Source organism: Montipora capricornis, chromosome 12 (genome assembly GCF_036669925.1).
Source record: "Montipora capricornis isolate CH-2021 chromosome 12, ASM3666992v2, whole genome shotgun sequence".
In the NCBI taxonomy this organism is placed as follows: Eukaryota; Metazoa; Cnidaria; class Anthozoa; order Scleractinia; family Acroporidae; genus Montipora; species Montipora capricornis.
In genome coordinates this window covers 14,121,061-14,145,988 of record NC_090894.1, presented here as the reverse complement: position 1 = coordinate 14,145,988, position 24,928 = coordinate 14,121,061, and the positions used below count along the sequence as shown (strand labels likewise).

The following is a 24,928-nucleotide window of genomic DNA, read 5'->3' as shown; positions in this document are numbered from 1 at the left end:
TTAGCCTACATTGTAATGCAAATGAGAAAAACTAACCGCGAAAAGCGCTATTTAATGGCATTTTCGAAATTCGAAAAAAGAAAAACTATACCAGGTCCCCGAATTTGAGGGTCTTTGATCAGTGCTGTAGCAAGAGTTGGGACTTACGGACACCCTCTGACAACAGTATGAAGGGTCATTTACACTACAGACAGCACTGGGTTCGGACCGATTAAAAAGTGGTTCGTACCATATTTTTCACCGTTTACACAGCCAACATTTTGGTTTGGCTCATCCGTAAACTGACTGGCCCTTGCCCCTTTCTTGGCGGAGTCCAGACCTCCCAGCTGGTAAATAACATACATTTAATGGGTCCGGCAGGATTTTCGTTTGAGGCCGGAAGTTTCGTCCGATCTTTTACCGTTCCATGTCCGGTACTCTGATGCCAATATTTGAGGGGTTTGTTTTATTCTTTATCAATATATATTTGTTTACTTAGTTTTTTAAGAGAATTTGAGTGAACTCCAGGCTTGCCTGGGGAACTGATTCTTGGATTCCAGAAAAACTGGAGACAGCTTTTCTGAGTGTTCTAAATTTAAAAATTTCCTTGGAAGGGGGGGGGGGGGGGGACGGGGAGGGGGAAAGCCGAGCAAAGAGGTCAGTCAAATCATAACAAATCAAGTTATTATTATTATTATTGTTTATTTTTCTCAGGGAGAGAGAGAAAAGGAGAGAGAGAGAGGCAAAGGGAGGGAGAGGGAGAGAGAGAGAGGAAGACCGGAGTGGTGATTGTTTCCGTTTTGAAAGCAGACATGAAATTGAAAGATTGAAAAGGTGGCTCTCATCCACTGCAAAAACTCTAATAACAGTAGCCCTTAACAAAGAGAAAAAGTGGAACCCCACCGTTTAGTGGTCTGTTTTCTCAAAACCTGGTTACCTTAATTTTTTATTCCGCGTTCTTCATGGCTTTTAGAAGTTTAATCATTGTTATTAGTTTAATTACACAGGTGATTATCGAAAATTCTCTGCGCTGATTGGTTGCACTTGAGGTAACTATTACGCGATAATCACCTAAGCGGTTTTTTCAAAATGGCCTCAAGCCGTTTTGTCGAGGTGACAGTTGAAGAAATTAATATTTTTAAAGAAAATGCATATTTGTTCAAATAATCACCTAATGTACATATTCTAAAACAATTATTCACGTCAGGCTCGGTGAATATCGGTGAATAAAAACCTCGACTTCGTCTCTGTTTTTATTCAACGATATTCATCTCGCCTTCGGTGAATATTTGTTAAAGGTCAAGTTCATGGAGACATTGTACGTTGATTGGCTAAGAGGCGGATCACGTGCTCCTGCTGTACGTTGCTTTGAATGGCCATAGTCGAACTACGTCGATAATAAAATTCCTTGTTACTTCCTTCACTGCCAGATCAATCTTCTTTCCTGGAAAGAAACAATTAAACAGGTAACTCCAGTGATGGACAACTTCTACCAATATTCTCAGGTACAGGAATTCGACCACGTGCGATAGTTCTCAGGCACGGAGAGTACCTAGATCACGCCAGGACATCAGCGAAAATCCAAAATTGTATTTTCTTTTACAAAGTGGCTATTCGTACACGACCCGTACACCGACCTTCATTTGCTATTCATACGAGAGTCTTCTTAGAGTGATTATTACAGGTTCAATAACACTCCGAAAGTCTTATCCAGTCTTAATTCCCTTATATGCAGTTCAGCTATCAAGCAACGACATTGACGAGTCTTTAATTTCACGAAATACCTTCTTCGTTCGAGTTCACCGGCCATCTGACCTGCCTTGCGTTTCTAAGCAGGCATTTCAAATAGCGCTGATAGACAGTCTTCAACTAAGGGCGCTATCCTTTTGTCAGAACTGGCCAGCCAGATCTGTCAGTTTGCAAAGAAAATGCAACAATTTGAAGGAACACTGGCATTGGCTTCTGGAGGAGTGCATATCATCCTCGAAGTGTGTTAATTTTAAGGTGTTGTAGAGTTTGTCCTTCCAAATGCCTGGTCTGGCCGGTCAGTTCTGTTAAATGGAAAGCGCCCTAAGTCTAAGCACCCATTTCAGTTAAAACGGTTAGCTTTTAATAACTGCGTGGCTATTTCGCTTAAGGTTAGGGCTAGAACCTATAATAATCATTCTACGAAGACTCCCTTATGAATAGCAAATGTCGGTCGGTGTACGGGTCCCGTACGAACAGCCACTGCTTTTCATTTATCCCGTTTTATAAATCCGTCGCGAGTAGCGAGATTCTCAGCTCAAACCATACTTGACTCTGATTTGAGCAACAGAAAAAATACACCGCACGTATAATGATAAAGCGGTTTTCAATTGTGTTTCGAAAACAATAATTGTTACTTCGCCATTTCATTGGTTTTAAATTTCCACACTTTGTGACTGCCTTAAAAGTATCGCGCTACATTTTAAGCCCAACAGCGCTGAAGACAAAACACGTGCTTGTATGCAAGTTCGACGCAAGTGTTTTCCCGCCTTTTAGGTAGTGCAGACTGCACGGATTCGCTTTCGCTGGTGTATGTTGTCCTCTGTGTCTATTTAAGTAGCTTACGCAAGGAGGACGACCACGGCTACGAGAACGCCACAAAACCATAGCTTTAAGGCCATGTTAAAGGAGGCAATTTTTCTTGCAACTCGCAATGCAACGATGACGAATAAAAAACCTCTCAAGTTGCAGAGGGTATGTTACACGTTGGCAACTTCTTTCGCAACTTGCAACGCGTACAATAACAAACAAGATGGCGGACGCGCTAAGTCGCCGAAAGATGAGCTTTGATTGGCCCATTCTGAAAAAATTGCGTTGCGAGTTGCAGTAGGGATGTCACACGCAAGCAACTTGTCTGGCAACGTTGCGAAAGGTAGAGGGTCGTTCTACTTTTCTCGCAACTCGCAACGCAACAATTTCAGTTGCAAAATGGGGTGTTACACGTGAATTTTTTCTCGCAACTTGCAACGCAACATTTGTTGCGATGCGAGTTGCAAGAAAAATTGCCTCGTGTAACATGGCCTTTAATGAGCAAAAACAAAAGCTCTGCACGTTCTGCACGTGCGTTTTTCATTTTGGTACATTTCTTTGCCGTCCTCGGTCTGACAACGACGTGAATTGACCAAATTTCAGGTTGTGTAGAGGACGTTTGTTTGTTATTTGTTCGAGCAGGTTGAAGCATTGGCAGCTATACAGCTGATGTGGACCTGCTATACCCACCCACCCATACACTCACGAAGGACAGCCACAACACCGGGAACTTCATCCCCTACTCTTCTCGAATAGTGTGTAGCTTCTTTAACGTGCCACAGGGGACTCATCAACCTAGAAGATATTTGTGAGACGGGGCGTACGGTTTATAGTCCTTATCCGAGAAGACTTGAAAGTATAACCATTTGCGGATGTTATTACAAAGATAGCACTTTCTCCTTAGTTATTTTAAGACCCTGCGTGTTGGCCGGCCGGAGTCGAACTCACGACCTCCCGCATGGCAGCCCGATGCTCAAACAACTGAGCCACCGTTGCACGGTGAAAGCATGACGAAACTTTAAAATTTTTCTCCCCAAAACAACCACACAATAGAGGTTTTGCACGGCAGCCATGTTGCATGGCAGGAACAATGAAAATGTTTTGCATTAGAAAGAACATTTGTTCCCATGGGAAAAAAATCTATTGTTCCTACCATGCAACATGGCTGCCGTGCAAAACCTTTACTACAATAACGGGAAATGATATTTGTAGACGACATTCTCGTTGGCGTCGTCGTCGTCGTCCTTGCTTAACCTCCGTACTGTTATTGGCATACTTTGTTTGGCGACAACATTTAAAATTCCAAAAATCCCTAGAATTTTTCTATAGTAATCTCTCTGATGGGATAAAAGTCGAGCGGGTCCTCCACATACCTTGATTCTGTTTCGGCCTCACGCATCCTTCGGACTTGTTTCATTGCAATACGTGTGGCACACCTAAGAACAACAAAGTTATTAATTTTACATCTTTTTCTTTAAAAGGGATCATGCATTGAGCCACTCGGTGGATCTTTTCTAATAGGGAACCTTTGAGGGGGGAGGGGGGAGGCTTAGAACACAGAGAGGGGTTGGGTGGTTAGGGAAAATCAAATGATTCACAAAAATTCAGGTTAAAAATACACTCTATAAGGATGCGATGATCTCAGGATTAAACTGCTATCTGACTGTTTGTATGAAAAAAGATCACCAAGCCAAGATCCGAGTCCCTCTCTGGTACAATTCATAGGTTTTTAAAACATCCCAGATCATAGTTAACAAGTATCAGAGGTTCCCGAAAAACAAATCTGACGTTAAAGCTTTAAAGGAATATTTCTACTTAAGTTCCTTGCGAAGGATACAGCTCGGCTGTATCCATTGCAAGGAACGTAGAAGAAATATTCCCTTAAAACTGCCGGCTTTTAAAAGAGACATTTCCAATTTGCTTTAACTTTTCGCCTGTTCGGATTTCGGTGTTCGAAATGTTTACGGAATCAAAACTCTCTTTCAGAAAAAGTAAGCTGAACATTACATACATTCTTTGAACTCCCCTGCAGTTAACTATTTGCCTCCCGAAAACGTACTTTTTTAGTGCCAAGAAGGGGATAAATTAGTTTTTTTTCCCTGGGTGCGAATCTCTTATCTTGAAGGTGATGTTTGAGTAACTCCTCGAAAAGTCTAGAGGCTTACTAGGAGGAAATCGTAAAATTATGTAGGCAACATTCCATCCGGACAGATATTTCAGGAAATCTTTCACTGGGTGCCCCCTGAAGAACTTAGGAACAGGGCTTACCGTTTATTGTCCTTTTTTAAAGAAGATCAAAGAGTCTAGTAATTGGAAGGTGTCAGTACTGAAGCAAAACAGTTTTTCCGAAGTTAGTTAATTAATTAAAGAACGTGATTATTAATCAAACTGGTGGTTTGAATAAAGAGAGGGATTGTGGTTAGATTGTGATGTACTTTTGAAGTTTCCAAACATTTTCTATGACATTCCCTTTTCTTAATGAGGAATTTCTTAGAAATCAATTTTGTGAAAAAAAACCAACGATACGAAGGCACAAGGTTGGAAACATATTTATGCTAATTAAGCAATAGAGGACGTTTTCCGTGTTTCCATAGCCTCATCTAAACACTCGGGGGAGTTGGGAGAATTCAAGACACGAGACGCAGTCGAGAGTTTGCATAACTGTCGAGAATTCTCCCAACTCCCCCTTGTGTTTAGATGAGGCTATGGAAACACGGAAAACGTCCTCTATTGCTTAATATTTCTCAAGGATAATTCAACAAATGAAGGAAAATGCTCGTTTTTTACTTCTTGATTGAAACAGATTATCTTGATACATGCTCATATTTCCTACCAGCCAATCAAAACGCGCTTTCACGGGTATCCTTTGCTATTCACCTCCGAGCAATTGGCGCGGAATTTGCGCCCAAAAATGTTGTAATCTTTGCAGGAATAAACGAGTTAAAATCACCTCTTTGTGTTCTGTTATCTCACTGTTTTAGTATATACTAAAATAACTATTCGTCTCAGTGTCGGTAGTTAGTGGTAGATATTTACCTCGCTGCTTCCACTAGCCTCCTCCACTTCGGTAAATAGTTGCTAAGTATATTTTTATTCGCACTTGAAAATGACATCGGAGAGATCGAGGGGTCGTGACTTCTTATCGTCAGTTTTTATGCCCTTTTCATAATTTTTTTTTTTTCCAGTTTTGTGATAGTGGAATAAACTAGATCTATAAGAAAACCCCATGGCTTACCAGTTAAAGAGAACTGGACAGTACTGACTGACATACACAAACAGCAAGACTGGGTTAGGGGAAATCCATACTTCTGTCATCCTATTGGCTATGGCAATAGTCATGAGCTGGGCACAGCGAGCTGGTGGCATTCTATTGCTGTCCGGTTTGACACTTGCTTTGTCTTTGAATTGCTAGAGACACACACATGAAGGAAAAAATATTTTTGTTAAATGTTTGACAACAGAGTTTAATCGACTGGGTGAGGTTAGTCTTAAGATTGAGTATAAACAGAAACCCATAAGGGTTGAAACGTGTAACGGTTCCTTGTGTGCTGGGAAACAAGCTTCTGAATGTTCAATTTGCTAAGTACTATATTTGGAACAACAAGAGCGAGGGGTTTCCAAATATGGTACTTAGCACTGAAATAGTCAACCAATCAGTTCACGCTGAATATTCGAAAGCTGTGAACGCGCATTACACGTTCAACCCTTATGGGTTTCTGGTATAAATCAAGACTTTTAGATACAATTTGATGTTTCAACAACATGAGCTCTCTAGTTGTTGAGCTGACTGGTCCGCGGAAATGTTAATATTATTGATTGTCTGTCAGGTGAGCCATAATATTATTGTTTAAGATCAACATTTTCAGTGTAATCTTGAGCAGTTTTGTGTATCGCTTGTCTGTTCTACTGGGAATGTCCATGAGTTTGTTCCTATTTAATGAACTACCATTCCAAAACGAGTTGCTTGCAGAGAGCAGTCTGGAATCTGGGTATTGCACTTGGTGGGCTCTCATTCAATCTTCCAATTCATTTTCAAACACGATTTAGCGATATTTCTGTCAAGGTCACCATTTCTAGTAGCACTGTTATTAACAATCCTGCTTAACCAATCCAGGTACGGTACCACTACATACTTTTGCAAACCCTGAATTAATTTCATTGTTATGCTTTGTTTTTTGTATCCCAATTCATACAGAAATATCATACGTTTACCTACTCTCCGCAACCTGCAGCTTACCTTCTGACAGTAGTACTGCTAGACTGACCGAAACACAATTCCCGACCAGATACCACAAAGTTCTGACCCATCCTTTATCGACATGAAAAATTATTGTTGGACAAGCCAAAGGAATTTATGTTTCTTGTTGGTTTTAGATGAAACACTTCCTGAAATGCATCTGCCAAGAACCCAAGGTAAAGGATTTACCTTTCTTGATATATCAGGACCAACTTCCAGCCAAAATAATAGACAATGTAATAGGCAACAAACCATCCAACTGCGATAATAATTTTGTTAAATTAGACCTCCCACATTCCATGTAAACTAGTTAATAGTTTGTACAGTAAGCTCTCTTCACACACTTAATAGAACACTCCTCATGGACGCTTTTCAGGGTCAATGAAACATTAATGATACATCAGAACCAAAGAACCACTTCAAGGCTACTAAAAAGTGCAGTAGAGAAGTTGAATCAGGGACTACCATGATCAAATGCAACCAGTAGTCAAAACGAGTCTTGAACCTGGGGTCTCATGATATCCTAATCACCTTCACCATTTTTTGGTTACGAATTATTGTGTTACATGTTATACCTTGTTGACATCTTCTGTGAATGCATTCGCCACAACGTCAGTTTGGACAGGTCCTGGACATACTAGTGTTACGCCAATGTTGTGCTCATTTACTTCCATGCCCAGTGCCCCAAAATATCCCTAAAGCGTCATGACAGCAGTTGCAAAAATAATAGAAAAGCACAAAAATTAATTATATCTACTTTGTTGATAGAGTGATCCCAGAATCAAAATTCCTCTTAAATGTTCCAGAACCTCATAATTAATTTTCCTTCTTTTTTCCCATTAGGAATTTAAATACAGTTTTGGTTCAATGTCTTGTTTAGACACCTTATGTTTCCTGCAGGGTTTTTGTTTGATGCTGGAGGCTGGACGTTTTGTCCGGTTATTTACCATTTCACGTCCAGTACTTTGATGCTATAAACTTGTAGATGTTGTTTTACATATCTCAGGAAGCCATGGGCTGAAGAAACACAAGGCAATGATGCCCAATAAATCCTTCAAACTCACAAGAAGCCACATTTTGCTCTATTGTTACTAAATGGTATAATCGGTCTGTTGGCATTGCACTCATGGGATAAGTTTAGTTTCCTTTTTTCACAAAACTCAAGAATGCAAACAGCATTTCTGTACAGTACTGGTAATTTATAGGGGACTCAGGTTTCTTTGAGAGTTCGCCCCCAAGGCAATCAGCCTTAAAGCACAAAATAACAATGTTCGGTACTTTCAATATCAAATCCGGTAAAATTAAAAAGCTATCAAATACCCTGCTTCATGGCTGGATATGAACACTGATTATCTACGACAAAGTCTACAACATTTGTACCAGTGTCATATCACATCTACCAGTGATAAAAGAACTCCCATTCATATGCATATTGTAAACGCATCACTCAATTTAGCAAAAATGAGATACACAAACCTGGATTGCATATTTAGTTGCACTGTAAGTTGCTTGGCCAGGAGAGCCTGTCTCAAACAAGTGAAAAAAACGCCCTTTCTTACAACTGGTTTGAAAATAATTTGTAGTTCTACAACACTTTACCTTGATTTTAAAGTTTCTTATATTGTGTTATTGGTAACTTAGATAAGTCCAGATGAGTTGCAGTACTTTGAAATAAAAAATTACAACTATTATTGGGTTCCAAAAATGGCACTCTGATACAAATCTGAAAACTACATATGATATTAATTAACTGTCTCGTTGGTACTCATCGATAGCTAGTTTACTAGTAAGACAAGTAAAGAAATGAGATATTAATCTGACACAGGACCAAGTCAAGACCACTTGAGACATATTAAGTGGTGTTAAACTACACCCCATTCTCTTTGCAGCAGCCAGAAAACTCATTTCTGGTCCTAGGATGTCCATTGTTACTACACAAGTAAGGAAACATTCAGATGACATGTGTATAAATTTGTCATACTAACCAAGTTTGCCTGCTACACTGCTTGTGACAATAATCTGTCCAGATTTTTGTTTTATCATGTGAGGTAAAACTGCTTTGGTCAAAGAAATGGGTCCAATTACATTAATATTCAACATAGCTTGATCAACATCAATGCTTGGAGCATCAAGAACAAGGCTTCTCTGAGATCGTCCACTGTTGTTTACTAAAATGTCAATCTGATGAAAAAAAATAGCTCAAATTTAATAATAATCCTTGCAATAATTAGCAAAATGCAACAAATATGTTAAACTGAATGCTCACTGTAGGAAGAAATTAAAAAAACCTTAAAATGCCACAAAGAAAATGACAGTTTCTTTGCGAGTTCGTGAAACATTAGCTACCATTCTTAATTCTGGTTTATGTTTCTGAGCTATGGGTAGCTATGCACCAGAGTATTGGCATATTCACTAAGTAGTGTAATATTGATATATTATCGTACATTGTACATGTAAATACTGTGGAGTAATTGCAGGAAAAGTGCAGCTTTATGTATCTCTTATAAAACCAATTTTAAAAAAGGGTTGGAAACCCGTTAAATAAAAATTAACCCTAATGTACACCCCTGAACTGGCCCTCGATGATGAGTCAAAAAAATCATTGTCTGGAACTAGACAGACTAAAACCTGTAAGACTCAAGGCCAATGCAGCAGTTTTGCCTGGGACATTTCAGCGGTCTTCAGGGAGGTTTGCACGTGGCCACTGCGATGTGCTTTGGCTTGAGTAGCTTTTTTGTATGCTTGCTTCTGTTGACAGGTGCTTGGGAGGTGGACTGTGCCTCAGTTGCCATGGTGACCACCTTGCCGCTGAGGAGAAGTGCTGTCTCATCTCTTGCTATCTTTATGGCACCCACCTGTACCCTCCAATAAATTGGCATAGCGTTTGAACGATTTTGAAGATAAAATTACAAAGTTAGGCAGCACTTTCTCCTCAGATTCCAAGCATTGGTCTGGCAAGGGTCAGAGCCAGTCACCTCCTGAAAGGTAGACTGATCCTCAACAAACTGTCAAAAGCCCAGCACAAGCGTCCAGAAGAAATAGTAAATTAACATCAAACACCCAATCACAAAATACCTGAATGCTTTAACTAAAAACACCTACCCTATGAAAATGATTTATTACAGCTTGAGCATGGTCATTGTGTTGATCATGATCTGTAACATCCAGAGGATGAACTAAAACCTCAATAGCAAGCGACTTCTCTTTGGCAAGGGCTGTCACAAAAGAAAAAATAAATTGTCTTTCTAGGTGAACTAGAGGAAGGAAGAAGCAGTTTTGTATTGTTGGCCGAATTAAAGATAAACATGATCACCTGATAAATGATCCCCATTAATTAAATCATTGTCTTCAATTCACTATCATTATCACCATCCTCAGAACCAATACAGTATTCTTGTCAATTGGCGCCCCAACATGCATTTTCGGTGGGGCACAGAACCCCAACCACAGATACCAATCAACACACATAATATCCAATCTGAAGATCACTTTGATCAATTAGCACTTTAATAATTAATGGCTTGAGGTTATGGTGAACAGACCGACTGCAGAAAGGTACACTCCTGTCCAAGATGACTTAACACAGTTTAATAATTATTGTTTTATTTCATTGTAACCAGACAAAGATTAGGTTTTCTTCTTAGTATTCCAAATAAAATAATCTTTTTGAAACTATTGTCAAAGAGTAGATTGGCAGCTTCTGCAGGTACCGGAACAGAGATTACGTAAAGCAAAAGAAACAAAAGACAGAAAACAAAACAACTCCAAAATTATTAATAAAGAGTAATCCCAAGTGACCAAAAACACACTGCTTTCCAGTACCTGCAGAAAGACCCAGTAGATTCTTGTTCCCAAAGCTATTTGAGGGGAAGTTTTTTTGGATAACATAACTCCCTTCTGTTGTGTTCCCCTGCTGTCACTAATTTTAGGGGTGCACTGGACTGGGATCAATTCCCAGACTTGGCATCACATGTGTCATGGGTTGCGTTTGTTGGTTCTCTTCTACTCTGCACCAAGCAGTGTTTCTCCGGTTTTCCCCTCTCTCTCAAAATTTTTGATTTGCATTAATTTGTTGAATTCAGTTTACAGTGTCCCCAATTAGTGCTCCGGTCATTGCTGCCAACAAGCTGCTTTTAATTAAAGTGGGTCCAAGGGGCATATTCCCAGATCTGCTTATAAAGTAAAATTGCAGTTTGATTTTTTACAGGATTGCATCAGCAGGGTCGCACAGGTCGTCTGATAACTTAATTAATTTCGGAAATGAAATAATGCCTATTAATATATCTTTGCTGTATAAATTAAAGATGAATGTAAGCCAGTCTGGGCCCGGTTGTTCAAAAGCCGATTAACGTTAATCCAAGATTTAAAAATTATTAAACTAGGAAGTTTATTTCTCTACTCCAGATTGTTGTTCAACCTTGATATTTGGCAAAACTTTACAGTAGAAGAAGTCATTCTTGAAAAACAAAAACAAGCAAAAGAAACTTTCACCAAAAAGTTGAAAACATGAAAGAAAACTTTACTTTATACAAAACATGGACTCCTTCATGGACCCAGTCCATGGACTACCCCTGTGGATTACCCATTATTTTGTAAAGTTATAAGTAGAAAAATCTTTAGACGAAAGAGAGAGTGATTGCCGCACTTATATATCTGGACAATTAAAGCACGAGCCCATGACTAGGAGCGAACAACTTCCATATTAAGCCAATTTCAAGACAGTTTTGAGGACCAATCTATTTTTCGACTACCTTTCCCGCAAAAAACAAAGACAGTTTCTGTTCGGTGACGCTATGAAGTCAATAAATCATGGTCTGCGAAAATGTCGCTCCTAGGTATGGGCTACTGTTTTAAACATTTGTGTCTGATAGACACCTATACCACCTAATATGTAGTTGACCACTCCCCTAGTGGCTTTTCAGGGTGAATGAACAAAACTTTGTTGGGAACTTTGCCAGACTGCTTTTGCACATACCTACATGCTACATGGTACATGTTCGCGTGATATGTACACACAATCCTCGTCTACGCACAAAGATCTTCTCGCACAACCTTACGTGGTTAATTAAGAAAAAAACAAATGACAAAATAGTTCTCCGGCCGTTACAGGAACTTACAGTTTGTCGTCCTTATCTGAGAAGACTAGAGCGTCTAACCATTTGCAGATGTCATTACAAAGGCAGCATTTTCTCCTCAGTTATTTAAAGACCCTAAGTGTTAGTCCGACCGGGCATTTGATCCAGCGACCTCCTGCACGGAAGTCCGATGCTCAACCAACTGAGCCAACCTGTTAACCAGCGTGGCATAAGACAGGCCAGGCCAAAAAGGCATGCTAAGGCCTCAAGAGGATGACGTATATGCAAAACATGACCTGCTCCCAACTGAGTGGCTTCATAGCTCAGTTGGTTGAGCATTAATATTGCACCAGCAGAGGTCATGGGTTCGAATCCAGTTGAAGCCTAGTGAATTTTTCATGTCTCTGTAAGAGACAATGATTATTGCTTAAATTGTCCAGATAAGTGCCAGGATGACTTCTCTTTCTCGTCCAAAGATTTTTCTGCTTGAAACTGTACAAAATGAGGGGTGGTCCACAGGGGTAGCCCATGGACCGGGTCCACAGTGGTGGTCCATGGACCTGGGGTCCATGTTTTGTATACGTCCATATTAACTTGATCGGCTTTCGAACAATCGGGCCCAGGGTGTCTCTTTTTCGGGGGGAGGGGTGGTACTGCTATGCAAATCTAAGCAAGAACGAGTTGAACATGATATGCTAATGGTAATAAAAAAGCTAACCAAGGCATGCTTCTTTGACTCTTTCCAATTCTTCTTTTCTTCTTGCTGATAAGACTAGGTGGCACCCGCATTTCGCCAACTCCAAAGCCAAGTGTTCACCGATCCCACTAGAAGCACCCGTGATCCACACTACTTTATCGCGTAGCTTGTTCTCTGGCTCCTCACCAAACTTTTCTTTGAACTTGAGAAGAATGTCACAGTCTAAAACAAAGACGATGAACAAAATAATAGATAAGGCAGCTAGAAGAAGAAACATTAACATGATTCCGCCCGCAAGTCAGAAAACTGTCCTGTGATGCTCAAAGGTCAAGAGCGTCATGTAAGATGAATTAAAGAGATGTAAAAATATTACGTATGTGGGAAGGGTATATCCATGGTAGGAGGAATGATCTTGTGAACCAAGAAAATCGTCTCAAATTTGAAGTAAAGACCGTCTGTACATTGTTTAGTTTTATTATTTTTACAACACGGATCATGTGGATATTTTTGTCTGTATTTTTGAAATTCGCATGGGACGGACGGGGATTGATTATTTTTACTACGTTCCAAGTATATTTCGTGTCATTTACATAACAAAATCGGCGTCCAACTGCTTTGGCAAAGTGTGTCCTTGAGTAATTTAAAATTCTTCAACCTAAAGGTAGCTGTTTGCCGTTCATTATGAGGGCTCTGGTAAGCAGCAAAAATGTTTTTCAAAACCATCGATTTGCCGTAAAGCCGTGGAAAAGAAATTCCTTTATTCGCGAAGGATGTCCTTTCACGAAGCGAAAAGTAACGACATGGAGTCCGTTAGCCACAGCGTTCAACTCGCCGCATCCGAGAAAAGATATCTATTTGAAACCTACTGGTCTTTTTGGTTTAGAAGAGTTGACTAACTCATCAGGTTTCTCCCAGCTGAAAAACAAAACTTTAAATGATGGAGTTAAAATAGTTGATCAGGTGCTAAAATCTCCTCCCACTCCCCGACTGGTGGGACTTTTTGACAAGTTGTCGGACACACTCTGTGCAACGGCTGATTTGGCCGAATTCGTGAGATTAACACATCCTGATCGCAAATTTCGAGCTGCAGCAGAAGATACCTCAAGGGGAATAAGTGGCTACGTTGAAGAACTGAACACAAATCCTGGTTTGTATAAAGCTCTGGGAGACATGCTTTCTTGTCAGGGAAAACATCAGATGAATGAAGAGACCACGAGGGTGGCAGAGTTGTTTTTATTTGACTTTGAGCAAAGTGGGATACACTTGAATGAGGAGAAACGCCGGCATTTTGTAGAACTTCAGGAAGCAATTTTAGTAGTTGGGGCACAATTCTCACAAACAGCGTCAATGCCTGTGTCAGTTCCATTGTCTGACTTTTCATTGGCTAAGGAACTTTCTCACATTTATCCCGTAAGTAATGGCCACATATTAATAGAATCTGCATTCTTGGACTCGGACAATGAACAGTTGCGTAAACTGGCTTATGTTGCCTGTTTGAAGCCAGAAGAAACACAGCTAGGGACTCTAGACGTTCTCCTTAGGGCAAGGCATCAACTGGCTCAACTAGTCAATTACCCAAGTTTCTCCCATCGTGCCCTCAAGGGAACGATGGCCAAGACACCGGAAAATGTGATGGACTTTTTGAAAAGTGCTGCAAGTATGCTCCAAAAACCAGCAAAAGCGGAACTGGGCATTTTAAGCAGATTGAAAAACAATGGAAGGAGTAGCCCCGTAATGGAGCAGTTGATGCCCTGGGACTTGCACTATTATTCAGGCCAAGCAAAATACCAGTCGGCAAAGCTCAACAGCTCATCCATTGCAGCTTATTTTCCTCTTGGTGCGTGCATGGATGGTTTAGATACCTTGTTTAGGAGCCTGTATGGGATTTCATTGGAGCCACAAGACCCAGCTAATGGGGAACTATGGTCCACTGATGTTCAAAAACTGGGTGTGGTTCATGAAACAGAGGGACTATTGGGATATATTTACTGTGACTTCTTCAGTAGAGATGTAAAATTGCAACAAGATTCCCATTTTACCATAAGAGGTATGTTTTTTTAAGAAATTTTAGCAGAGAAAAATGTACAACAAGATCCTAGCTTTCTTTAAGAATGAAGATGGCTGGAAATCTGGGGCCGGTTGCTCGAAGCCTGGTTAGCGCTAACCATTGGTTAAGAGGTATCAAAACTGATAGGTTGCCATGGTATTTAACGCTGGTTAGTGCTGTCCATGCTTCGAGCAACCCAGGCCTGGTTGTTGGTAATGAAAGACGAAATGATAAATCATTATACTGGAAATATTCTTACCCTGGTCATTGTTTGAATGGAATCTTTGGCATTCATTAGGAAATTAAAGACTTTCTGCAGAAGTGCATATAGGCTTCACAGATGAACTGATTCCAAACAGTTTGAAATAATAATAATTTATTATTGGAGACTTTTTTGAGATTCCATTGCAAAAGGGATAGTAACACAGATTTTCTTGTAACCAGTAGTCCTTGACTGGACTAACATCACACCTTTGAGGCCTTGAATGGGCTAATGTCAAAACTGATCACCCATGCAAATTCAGTGTGTAGTATTCACCACTGTCCTTTGAAACTGTTATAAATATTGGAATCTTGAAAATTGTTTTCAAACTCAAGTTTTATTTTCAGTACACCTGTATATAAACATTCTTCTTTTTTGTTCAGATGTGCCATCCACTGGAAGAGAAGAATCCACATCACTCTGGTTTAACCCTTTGAGACCCAAACTGGCCTGAACTGGCCAGACTTATTTTTATCATATGACCTGTACGGCCCCGCGTGCGCTTTCATTGCAAAACTATTGAGAAAATCCCCGTATGAGGGCCGTACGCAATGGCGCGAGCAGGGCCGGAAAAAGCCGTCCGGCCCTGCTAGGATCCCGTACGGCCCTCATACGGGGATTTTCTCAATAGTTTTGCAATGAAAGCGCGCCTGAGATACGAACTAAAACAACTTTCGGTCAAAATGAGTGACGTAAGTGAACATTCCAAATTTTGTTACCTGAAAAAAAAAAAAAAGGAAAAGTGCGGTGGTCATATGATAAAATGCTTATTGACTGAGTTAGGTCGGGCCAGACGGGAAAAAATTTGGCCCTCAGTCATGGTGCACGGACCCATACGCCATGACCTCGGGCCAAATATTTTCCCGTTCCGGCCTCCCACTCAGTCAATAAGTACATAATACAGTATATGTATTTTACTCTGTCTAACGTCAGACAATTTTACTTGTCAATTGGGAACCCCTGGGAGTCAGTGGGTTAATACATTTATAACTAAAGAAGTATTAAGCAGTATGCCGTCATTCATTGCTACAGGTGGCCGGTTGCTTGATGATGGCTCCTACCAGCTTCCTGTAGTTGTTGTTGTCTGCAATTTTCCACCACCTGGTGCATCGTCGCCTCCCCTTCTCACACACAGTATGGTGGAAAATCTGTTTCATGAAATGGGCCATGCTATGCATTCAATGCTCGCTCGAACCCAGTACCAGCATGTAACAGGCACAAGATGCTCCACGGATTTTGCGGAAGTTCCATCAGTACTCATGGAGTTTTTTGCCTGGGATCCAAGGGTACTCGTGACATTTGCTCGCCATTATAGAACTGGACAAGGTTTGCCAGAGGAGGTAGCTGTCAGGCTGTGCCATGGACGAACAATGTTTGGAGCTTTGGAAATGCAACGACAAGTTCTCTATGCCATGATTGATCAGATATACCATGGTCCTTACCCACTGTCTGGATCAACAACTGACATCTTAGCTGAAGTTCAAGAACAGTATACTGTTATTCCACATGTGCCTGGTGTGTGCTGTGACATGAAAATTCTCATCTTATAACGCAAGATGTTATTTGAATAGTGGCTTGAAAAAAAGCATGGGTAGTTTAAGTGAGGCTTAAGTAACATAATTTATTTTACTCTTTCTAATGCCAGATGATTTTACTTGTCAACTGTGGGTGTCCTAGGGGGTTTGATGTGTCAGTGGGTTATAATAACTGACAGTCACAGCAACAATCAAGTCTTTCTTTATGGACTTCACACCAACTACAGCTGTACCACAAAAATTTGGCTTTATCAATGGAGTTGATAATGTAAATTGACCACCGTACAGGGATTCTAAAAGCTAACCTTTTGAGCATTAGCCCTATCGTCAGAGCGAACCCTTTGTCGATTTACTCTGACGAATGGCTAGTGCTCGAAACCTCAGCTTGTTATTTTTAGCTTTCGGTAAATGCAGCAGTTACCTAAAGAGCAGCATTTGGGGGACACTTTGTGGCGTCAATTGTTATTGGGACAGTAGTATCTACTGTTAAAGACATTGCCTACTTTAATTATTGTTATTGCACATACGTTCTGCACATCTCGAGATACTCGGATTTCCTACTGGTGGTACAAGGATATTTTTAAGTGGTTCAAAACTATGTTGAGAAAGCAGAGCTTAGCAAGTGCTCTTGGTATCCAAAAAGAAAATTGGGGGTAGCCACTGCTGCTCATCTTGGTGTGTTGCTCAATATCTAATGCCTTTGAACTTTAAACTCTTTTATAGGCACAGCTTGGCAACAGCGATTTAGTCACCTCAACGGTTATGGTGCCAAGTACTACTCCTATCTTTGGTCTCGAGCTGTGGCCTCTCGTATCTGGCATCAATGCTTTGCCAAGGATCCTTTCTCCAGAGAAATGGGCGACAGATATCGTCATACCATGTTAGCCTATGGAGGTGGAAGAGATCCCAACTATCTTGTTGAGGACATGTTGCAGACAACACTGACAACATCTGATCTGGTACAATCACTGTGGGATGATCTCAAGACTACAAATCCATTTTATCAATAGACTCTAAATGCAGTGTAGATTAAAATTACCCTAATTTGCACCAAGGGGAGTTTTAATGTGCTCATGTGGACTAAAACAGTAGATTCAAATTAACCCACCACTTAAGGACAGTGCCTACTATTGTTATTGCACATACGTTCTGCGCATCTCGAGATACTCGGATTTCCTATAGGTGGTGCTTATTAAAGTGCCTATCACCTCAACACAGTTTTCCACTCTATTTATTTTTGGAAATCGTCCCAAATACGCGGTGTTGTTTATAGAACCTTTTGATTGAAATTTCACTTTTTTACTGGCTTTCAAAAACGGGAAAAGTGATCATAATTTTATCCATAACCGTGCAATGACGGAGAATGGGTTCGATACCGGGTTGACGTCACAAATTAATTTGCATTGAGGTAGTTCTTTGAAAACAGCGATGCAAATTAAATTGTGACGTCAACCCGGTATCGAACCCATTCCCTTTCATTGCTCGGTTATTAATCACGGTATGACCACTTTTCCCGTTTTTCAAAGCCAATGAAACAGTGACATTTCAATCTAAATGTTCTAAAAACAACACCATGCATTTGGGATGATTTCGGAGAATAAATATGTTGGAAAAGTGTGTTGAGGTGATAGGCACTTTAATACAGAGATACTTTTGCACGGCGGTTCAAAACTGTGCAGAGAAAGCAGAACTTAGCAAGCGCTCTTGCTATCGTAAAAGAAAATTGGGGGTAACCACTCATTTTACAGAGATAATAATTTTATTAAGCTTAAATTTGGGAAAGAAAGCCATACATTGCTTTGTATTTTAAAGCTTTTTACAAATATTGTTGATTAGTTATCTTCTAAAAATGCGTGGTTACCCCCAATTTCTTTTTGGATTTCAATAACACTTGTTAGGATCTTCTTTTCCCATATATTCAGTAAACCGCGCAAAAATACCTTTGAATTAGTAGACACTGTCCTTGACAGATTTTCCGCGGCTACGCGAGCAATTTTTTCAAACTTTGTCGCATCACCAGCGCAAGATGAAAATTGCACGTGTAGCCACCCTTGAACTGGAGACGCGACAGGTGAAAAAATCGCAAGAAAAAAGTCGAAAAAATCGCAGAGATAGTTGCCCGTGTAGCCACCTTGCAACTTTCTGTCAGCACTTGCGACATGACTAAAGACTATTTGGCCAATGAAATTAAAGTAGGAATGTCTGTTTACAGTGCCCAGGTTTCTTAAAGTATACGATTCACGGGGCCTTCATTTTGTCACCAAAATTTGTCACAAGTGTAGCCACCCTGGTGCGCAGGCGACGCGACAAAATCTGAAAAAAATCGCATCACCGGCGCGAGAAAAAAATCGCTCCTGTAGCCGTGGCTTAATGCCAGACGATTAATTTTTATTCGTCAACTAGGGGAATCTTAGGGAGCCTGAGGGATTAATGGGTTAATGTATGTAAACCCCACAACCCCGCACTGGACATGCATGTAATTAGACTCACACCCAATTTTGATATCCAACATGAAGTGTCCCTTCAAGTCTCAGCACTTGCTACCTATTTCTAGCAATGTAAAGGGTTTGCATTATTTTCTGTCAAGGGTTACTGCAGCTTGAGAAGTGGAATAATTATTTAGGGGACACTGTGTGGTGATATTATTGTCTGTAGTCCCAGACAGGAGTGATATTGAAGTTGGGGAGAAGAGCAGACTTTGTGACACTTACCAAAATCATTGTGCATCTTATTGTGCAAATTGCGAAGGGTGTAAAGATTTGGCTGAAAGTATACAACATGACTTTGTTAGGTGCCTCTACCAGCTGCTATGCAGTACTTGTGGTATCTAATAGTACTGCACCTCGCAAGCAAGTACTAAGCTTGAAGTCGATTTTAGAATTTTAGCAACACGGCAATTTTCTTTCATGTTTCCTGGGCAAATTGTAGCTGGTTCCCATTGCAAAACTACAAAAATAGACAGAGATATTGGGAGTTACATTGAGTGTTTTTTTTAAAAAAATTTTATTCCACGCAATTTTATTGGCAGCATATAGAAATTAATGTTGCAAGTTAATCAAAACAATCATTTTAAACTACTACATTATACTAATAGCTGCAACAAGTCCTTTTGAATAGATCTTGTTAAACAACTGGTGAAATTGTTTTTGAAAAATAAAAAAATTAAAAAAATGTTATAGTTTGTTTATTAATATTACATTGGAATATTTCACAGGTAGTAATAAGATAAAAATTATTAATATTATGTTAACACTATATACGATTATTAATTTGCATTAACATGGAATGATTGGAGTATTACAGACAGCGACTAAATCTATGAAAAAGACAACCAACACACTCCACATAGTTTTGATTAATACCAGTTAAAAATAAAATAATAATTGTTCAACAAAAGTGTTGCACTAAAATAATCTTCCAAAGAACTGTTTGCCTTTTGAAGGCATAAATAATTGTAAAGAACCCTTGACGAGAATGGTAAGTAAAGTTGGGGAGAGTTGCATCTCTCAACCAATGTTCTTCAGCTTGAAAACTTTCTTACTTTAAACCTGTCTATTCCTGTAAGCCAAAAAAGATAATAGACCCTTCTCCAAAATGGCGGCCAAAAAGTCAAATAAGTTTAAATTAAAAACTAATACCAGAAAGAGAAAGAGCACCTTTACTTTCGTAACCCTACAAATTTTCGGCATATCAGGTGTAATATCAGCTGAGAAAATATAAGTTGAAAATTGAAAAATTTGCAGACGTTTCTATGATTGGGGGTATGGCGTATACCCCCAGTCATACACATGTACAAGCGTCTGTAAATTTGTCAAATTTCAACTTGCATTTTCTCAGCTGACATAACACCTAATATGCTGAAACTTCACAGGGTTTCTAAAGTAAACGTGCTCTTTCTATTTCTGGTATCAGTTTTTCATTCAGTTCAATTTTAACTTATTGAAATTTGTTGCTGCCATTTTGGAGTGCCTATTATGCAAGTCTTACTTTCTTATCTTCGCTTTGGGTTCAGACTATGCACTACACAAAAAGAAATCCCAGCATGAAAGGTGAGAATAAGAAGCTCCCATTTCAGACCACTTTCCTCCAATAAGGTTCCTTCTGCATGAACACTTCAAATTTTGAGATTGAGTACATGTAATTGATGCATTTTTTACCTATTGTTCTTGAGGTGCCCCAATCATAGATTATAATACATGTGCATTGCATTAAAAATGATACCTTCCTGACCCCATTTACCTTAATAGTGAAATCAATAATTACTATTGTGCTATCCAATAGATAGTGATTTATCTGGTGGATAGCATTATCTACCTAGTTTGTTCAGTGGGATGAGCGTGGTGATGTACAGGGTACATGAGGAAAAACTGAGCAGACCTCATTTTCACGATGAAAATGGACACTACTGAAAAGACAATTGGCCCTTCGCTCCCTTAGAGTGACTTCTAGATTTTACTTTTTGTAACAACAGATGATTTTACTCTAAACTAAAGAGAATGACAGGGTTAGGTAGTTAAAATTGGGCTTTAGCCTAAAACCTTGAGGATCTCAACAATTGTGGAGTCAGAAACCCCTCGGGCACTGGGATTTTTTGATCCTTGATACACTTTTCCAGAAAACTCTTCAGTCTGCTGACCGGCCCACTTTTTTCTTTTGCTGTCACGTTCTCGATCCTAGGAATGTAATCCAAGACAAGAGTGTTGAGCAGTTTTCCAAACTGTTTTTTGTACTGTCGCATAAGTGCATGTCCCGCTACTGACAGGAATTCATAGAGGGCTGTAGCAGTGTAGTCTGCCCATGGTTCCAAGTTCAACATTCTTGCAAGCCATGTCCACCCTCGTTCAAGTCCGTGAGGGTGTGGTCTTGGTTGTGGTCCAGAAGAAGGGGGCACAGAGGAGACAATCGCTGCAAAAAGTCGCACAATTCCAGTCATGCGTTTGAGGTACTTGTCTTGCTGTTCTATCTGGCCGTCCTTATACAGATAACCAAGGGTTGCAAGATAATCTGTGTCTGACATGCCAGCTGCCTTTGGGACATAGAATGGTACAAGAAAGGGGCATTCTTCATAGAATCTAACTAGAATGAGATCTCCAACGTCAGGAAAACTGGACCATATTCCTAAGGTAACAGCGGCAATGGGAAAAGCAGAGCTCACACTTGAAGAAACCTGCTGGGAGCCTTGATCAACCAGCTTTTTGGCTAGCTGTTCTTTACAGTACGCCTGGAGCAAATCAAAACACCATGTATAAATCATTTGTAATAAATCATGCAATAACTTATTCTCAAGGGTTAATAATAATATTATTAACATGCAATACAAATGAAGGTTTCTACATGTATAATGGTCAAAATTTCTGAAGCAGTAAAAGAAGCATGAAACTTAAACAACAAGGACTGCCAGATTGGACTCAAACACTATACTGTCTTGCATTTACAACAGGATAACAGGCGATCTATGTGACCTATATTGTGCTTGGGTCTGAAGAAGAAACTGAAAGTACTGTCTTTGTAATCACATTTGCAATTAACTGTTAGATGTCAAATAGTGGTGTTTTGGTTTGGTCTTTAAATCCATTCATCCCTGAAGCACACCCTCATTGATGAGCAAAATTGTCTGGCATTAGACAGAGTAAAATCTATGAGTAACTTTCAGGACTGAAAGGGTTACAGGTTCAAGACAGTCAATCTTTTTCAGTTGCTGCTCTGATTGTATGGAATAGGCTTCCTTTTGAGCTACGAACTTGTGCATCTCTTCCAAATTTCAAGTCCAAACTCAAGACTGAGCTGCTTATTAATAAAGTATACAAAAATTTGGTTTTATCAACGGAGTTGATAATGTAAATTGGCCACCGTACAGAGATTCTAAAAGCTGACGTTTCGAGCGTTAGCCCTTCGTCAGAGCGAATTAATAAAGTAGCTTTTGGTTTTTCTGTTAGAATTTCTTTTTTTTTTTTTTGTTATTTATCGTTTTTTTTTTTTTTTTTTACAAACAATTTGTAGTTATTTTAATTGGTTAAATTACAATCATAATATTGTAATTTGTATCATTAAATATTATTAGAATAATAATTACATTAAAGGTAAAAGTAAGTAAAAAAAAAAAAAGTAAATGCTTTGTTTATTATTATAGTGGAAGTGCACTTAGCTATCAAGTTAGTTTACAGGCACTCCACTGTTAACAAGGGGAAAGTAACAATTCAAACTTAACAGAAACATTATTAAGAACCCCAACTGGCAGGAGGCAACCAGTTGGCTATTTACAAAGCGTGGTGGAGTTGAATCCGGGACAACCGAAAACAATTCCTAACCAGAGGTTAGAACGGAATTTGAACCCAGAGCAGCCGCATGCAAACCCAATGCTCTAACCACTGGACCACACTGCCTCCACACATGTAATTAGTACTACATCTGTGAAGCACCACTGGAACTTATTATTACCAATATTACTGTACCAGTCAAAGAGAAGTTGACAGTCCCTCGAAACTTGATCCAAAAAACTAGATTCTCTAAAACTTCGCAGATCAAGTCAACATGTTTGAGGGCTTTCAAGGACTTTTGAGGACTTTCAAGAACCTTTCGAGACTCTCAAAATAGGTTTTGAGTGGATACATTGTATAAAGATTGTTAGAGTTTTGCACAGGAGGCCATTAGGTTTTTGTAGATGAGGATTTGCTTTTTTCTTGGGGACAAAGGTGATGATACAGAAATCTGAGGACTTTCAAAGCCTGTGCAATCCATATTATGGGTTCCTGCCATAAATGGACGTGAGTGGAGATAATGAAATCAACCAGTTAAAGTTACATGTAAATATCTAAACAAATGGTCAATTTGCATGTTGCCAAGCCCTAAATGCACCCCCTGCGCAGAAGAGTTGAAAACACTGTCTTTGAAAAAACTCTACGTTGACAAGATGTAACTTTACTCACTGGAGCTGCCTTATGTAAACCCATAGAGATCTGCTTACTCCCAGCTTGAACAGAACCGCCTGAAAGGAATTTGGTTAAGTGCTGGATCTTGTCGAGTATTGACTGGTCTGAAATGGAATTCACTGGAGTCGATACAGCTTTTGTAAGATCAAATTTCAACTGCTTTAAGGACTTGTCGGTATGCAAAGGTTCAGCTGCCTTAACAATCTCACTTTTAAAGGCAACTAAACGTGAATACTCCTTCCAAGCCGTTTCTGAAATACGGGAAGAAAACTCCTTTGGAAGATCAGGTTTTGATTGTGCTGTAGAACCAGAGGTTTCGCTTGTGGAAGTCGAAATCTGCCTTTGCTGTTTCTCTCTGAGAACTCTTTCAGCTTTCTCTTTCTCATCTTTTTCCTTTTCTTTCTTCGCTTCATCTTCTCTGGCCTTTGCTTGCATTTCTGCCTCTTCTTTTGCAGCCTTAAGATCTACCTCCTGGACAAGGGATTTAGTTTTTTGAAGCATGGTTTGAATCACACCAGAACAATCTTGCATGAAGGTTAAATTTGCTTCCGTAATTTGCTCGCTATCATGAGCATTGTCAATTGCATTTTGAGAAATTGTTAGCACTTTCTTAACCTCTCTCAATACGTCAGGCATAGATGTCGCCAAAGCAGATTGATATTTACACCCCTCAAAAATCTGTTGGATACTCGATGCAGTTTCTTTAATACTTTTGAATGAAACTTCTAATTTCATTAAATGTTTCTTGAAAAGTTTCTCTTGTTTGAGAACTTTTAGCCTAAGTTCTTCAACTTCTTTGACTCTTCTCACAGCTTTCTGAGCATATTCTGCATGTGACTGCTCTAGCTGTTGCTGTCTAAGCCTGGCTTCTTCACTTTTCCTTTTCTCGTCGAGTTGTAATGCTTGCAGCGATTGAAGAAATTCTTCAACCTGTTCCGTTTCCTTCTGCTGCAAATAACAACGCTTTTCATTTTCTAGTTTCTTTGAATGTTCTAAAAGTTTTTCTTTTCTGACTTTAAGTTTTTCTTGGGCTTTTATCCACTTTTCTCTTTCTAAATAATGTATAGCGACATCAGTTCCATCATAAGATGCCATAAGTTCCTTTTCTAGTAATTCATAATTTTTCCCTTCAGCGACTCTGTTAACTTCCAATCCATTTTCTGCACCGAAAAAAAAGGTTTCGCCACAAACAACATCAGCCTGGTCCTTCTCTCCCTCCTCTTTCTCTTCCTCCTTCTCCTCTCCAATTTTAAATCCATCTTCCGATGAACTAAAACTATTTTTCTCGCCTAAAGAAATGTTTCTTGTCGGAGAAATGGAGGACAGATCTTCTGGCAATTGTGGCTGTCTTGAGAATTCTTCGACCGATTCTTTAGTGGGCTTCCAGGATGGATCATATTGCAAACAACCCTTTGGACAAGACTTTAAATATTGCAATACGTTCATAACTCCACAAGAAGCACCATTTGTTACAGAAGAAAGTCTTCTTTGCGAGAGAACAGCTCCGGAGGCCGCCATGTTGGCGCTCGGGGTAGCCTGGAATCGAATGTTCGGCATGTGTGGGGTGTGGGGATGCTTTAGGACGGCGCCTACTATTGGTATTGCGCATAC

The 24,928-nt window shown here is 39.7% G+C and overlaps 3 protein-coding genes across 3 annotated transcripts; 1 reads left to right on the top strand and 2 right to left on the bottom strand.

Moving 5' to 3' along the window:
* Positions 1 to 661: 661 nt before the first annotated feature.
* On the bottom strand, positions 662 to 12,883 carry LOC138026721 (dehydrogenase/reductase SDR family member 7-like). Its single transcript, XM_068874169.1, has 8 exons — positions 12,566 to 12,883; positions 9,875 to 9,987; positions 8,758 to 8,953; positions 8,249 to 8,295; positions 7,348 to 7,467; positions 5,771 to 5,943; positions 3,909 to 3,971; positions 662 to 1,423 (listed from the first exon to the last, which is right to left on the bottom strand). Exons 1-8 carry the CDS (start codon positions 12,825 to 12,827, stop codon positions 1,411 to 1,413), a joined length of 987 nt encoding a protein of 328 aa, XP_068730270.1. The 5' UTR covers positions 12,828 to 12,883; the 3' UTR covers positions 662 to 1,410.
* Positions 12,884 to 12,956: 73 nt separating this feature from the next.
* Positions 12,957 to 20,050, top strand: LOC138027822 (mitochondrial intermediate peptidase-like). Its single transcript, XM_068875438.1, has 3 exons — positions 12,957 to 14,591; positions 15,886 to 16,368; positions 17,112 to 20,050. Exons 1-3 carry the CDS (start codon positions 13,226 to 13,228, stop codon positions 17,396 to 17,398), a joined length of 2,136 nt encoding a protein of 711 aa, XP_068731539.1. The 5' UTR covers positions 12,957 to 13,225; the 3' UTR covers positions 17,399 to 20,050.
* LOC138027821 (mRNA export factor GLE1-like) lies at positions 19,565 to 24,849 on the bottom strand. The gene is made up of 2 exons (XM_068875437.1): positions 23,315 to 24,849; positions 19,565 to 21,609 (listed from the first exon to the last, which is right to left on the bottom strand). The coding sequence occupies exons 1-2, from the start codon at positions 24,833 to 24,835 to the stop codon at positions 20,920 to 20,922; spliced, it is 2,211 nt and encodes a 736-aa protein (XP_068731538.1). The 5' UTR covers positions 24,836 to 24,849; the 3' UTR covers positions 19,565 to 20,919.
* Positions 24,850 to 24,928: the final 79 nt, after the last annotated feature.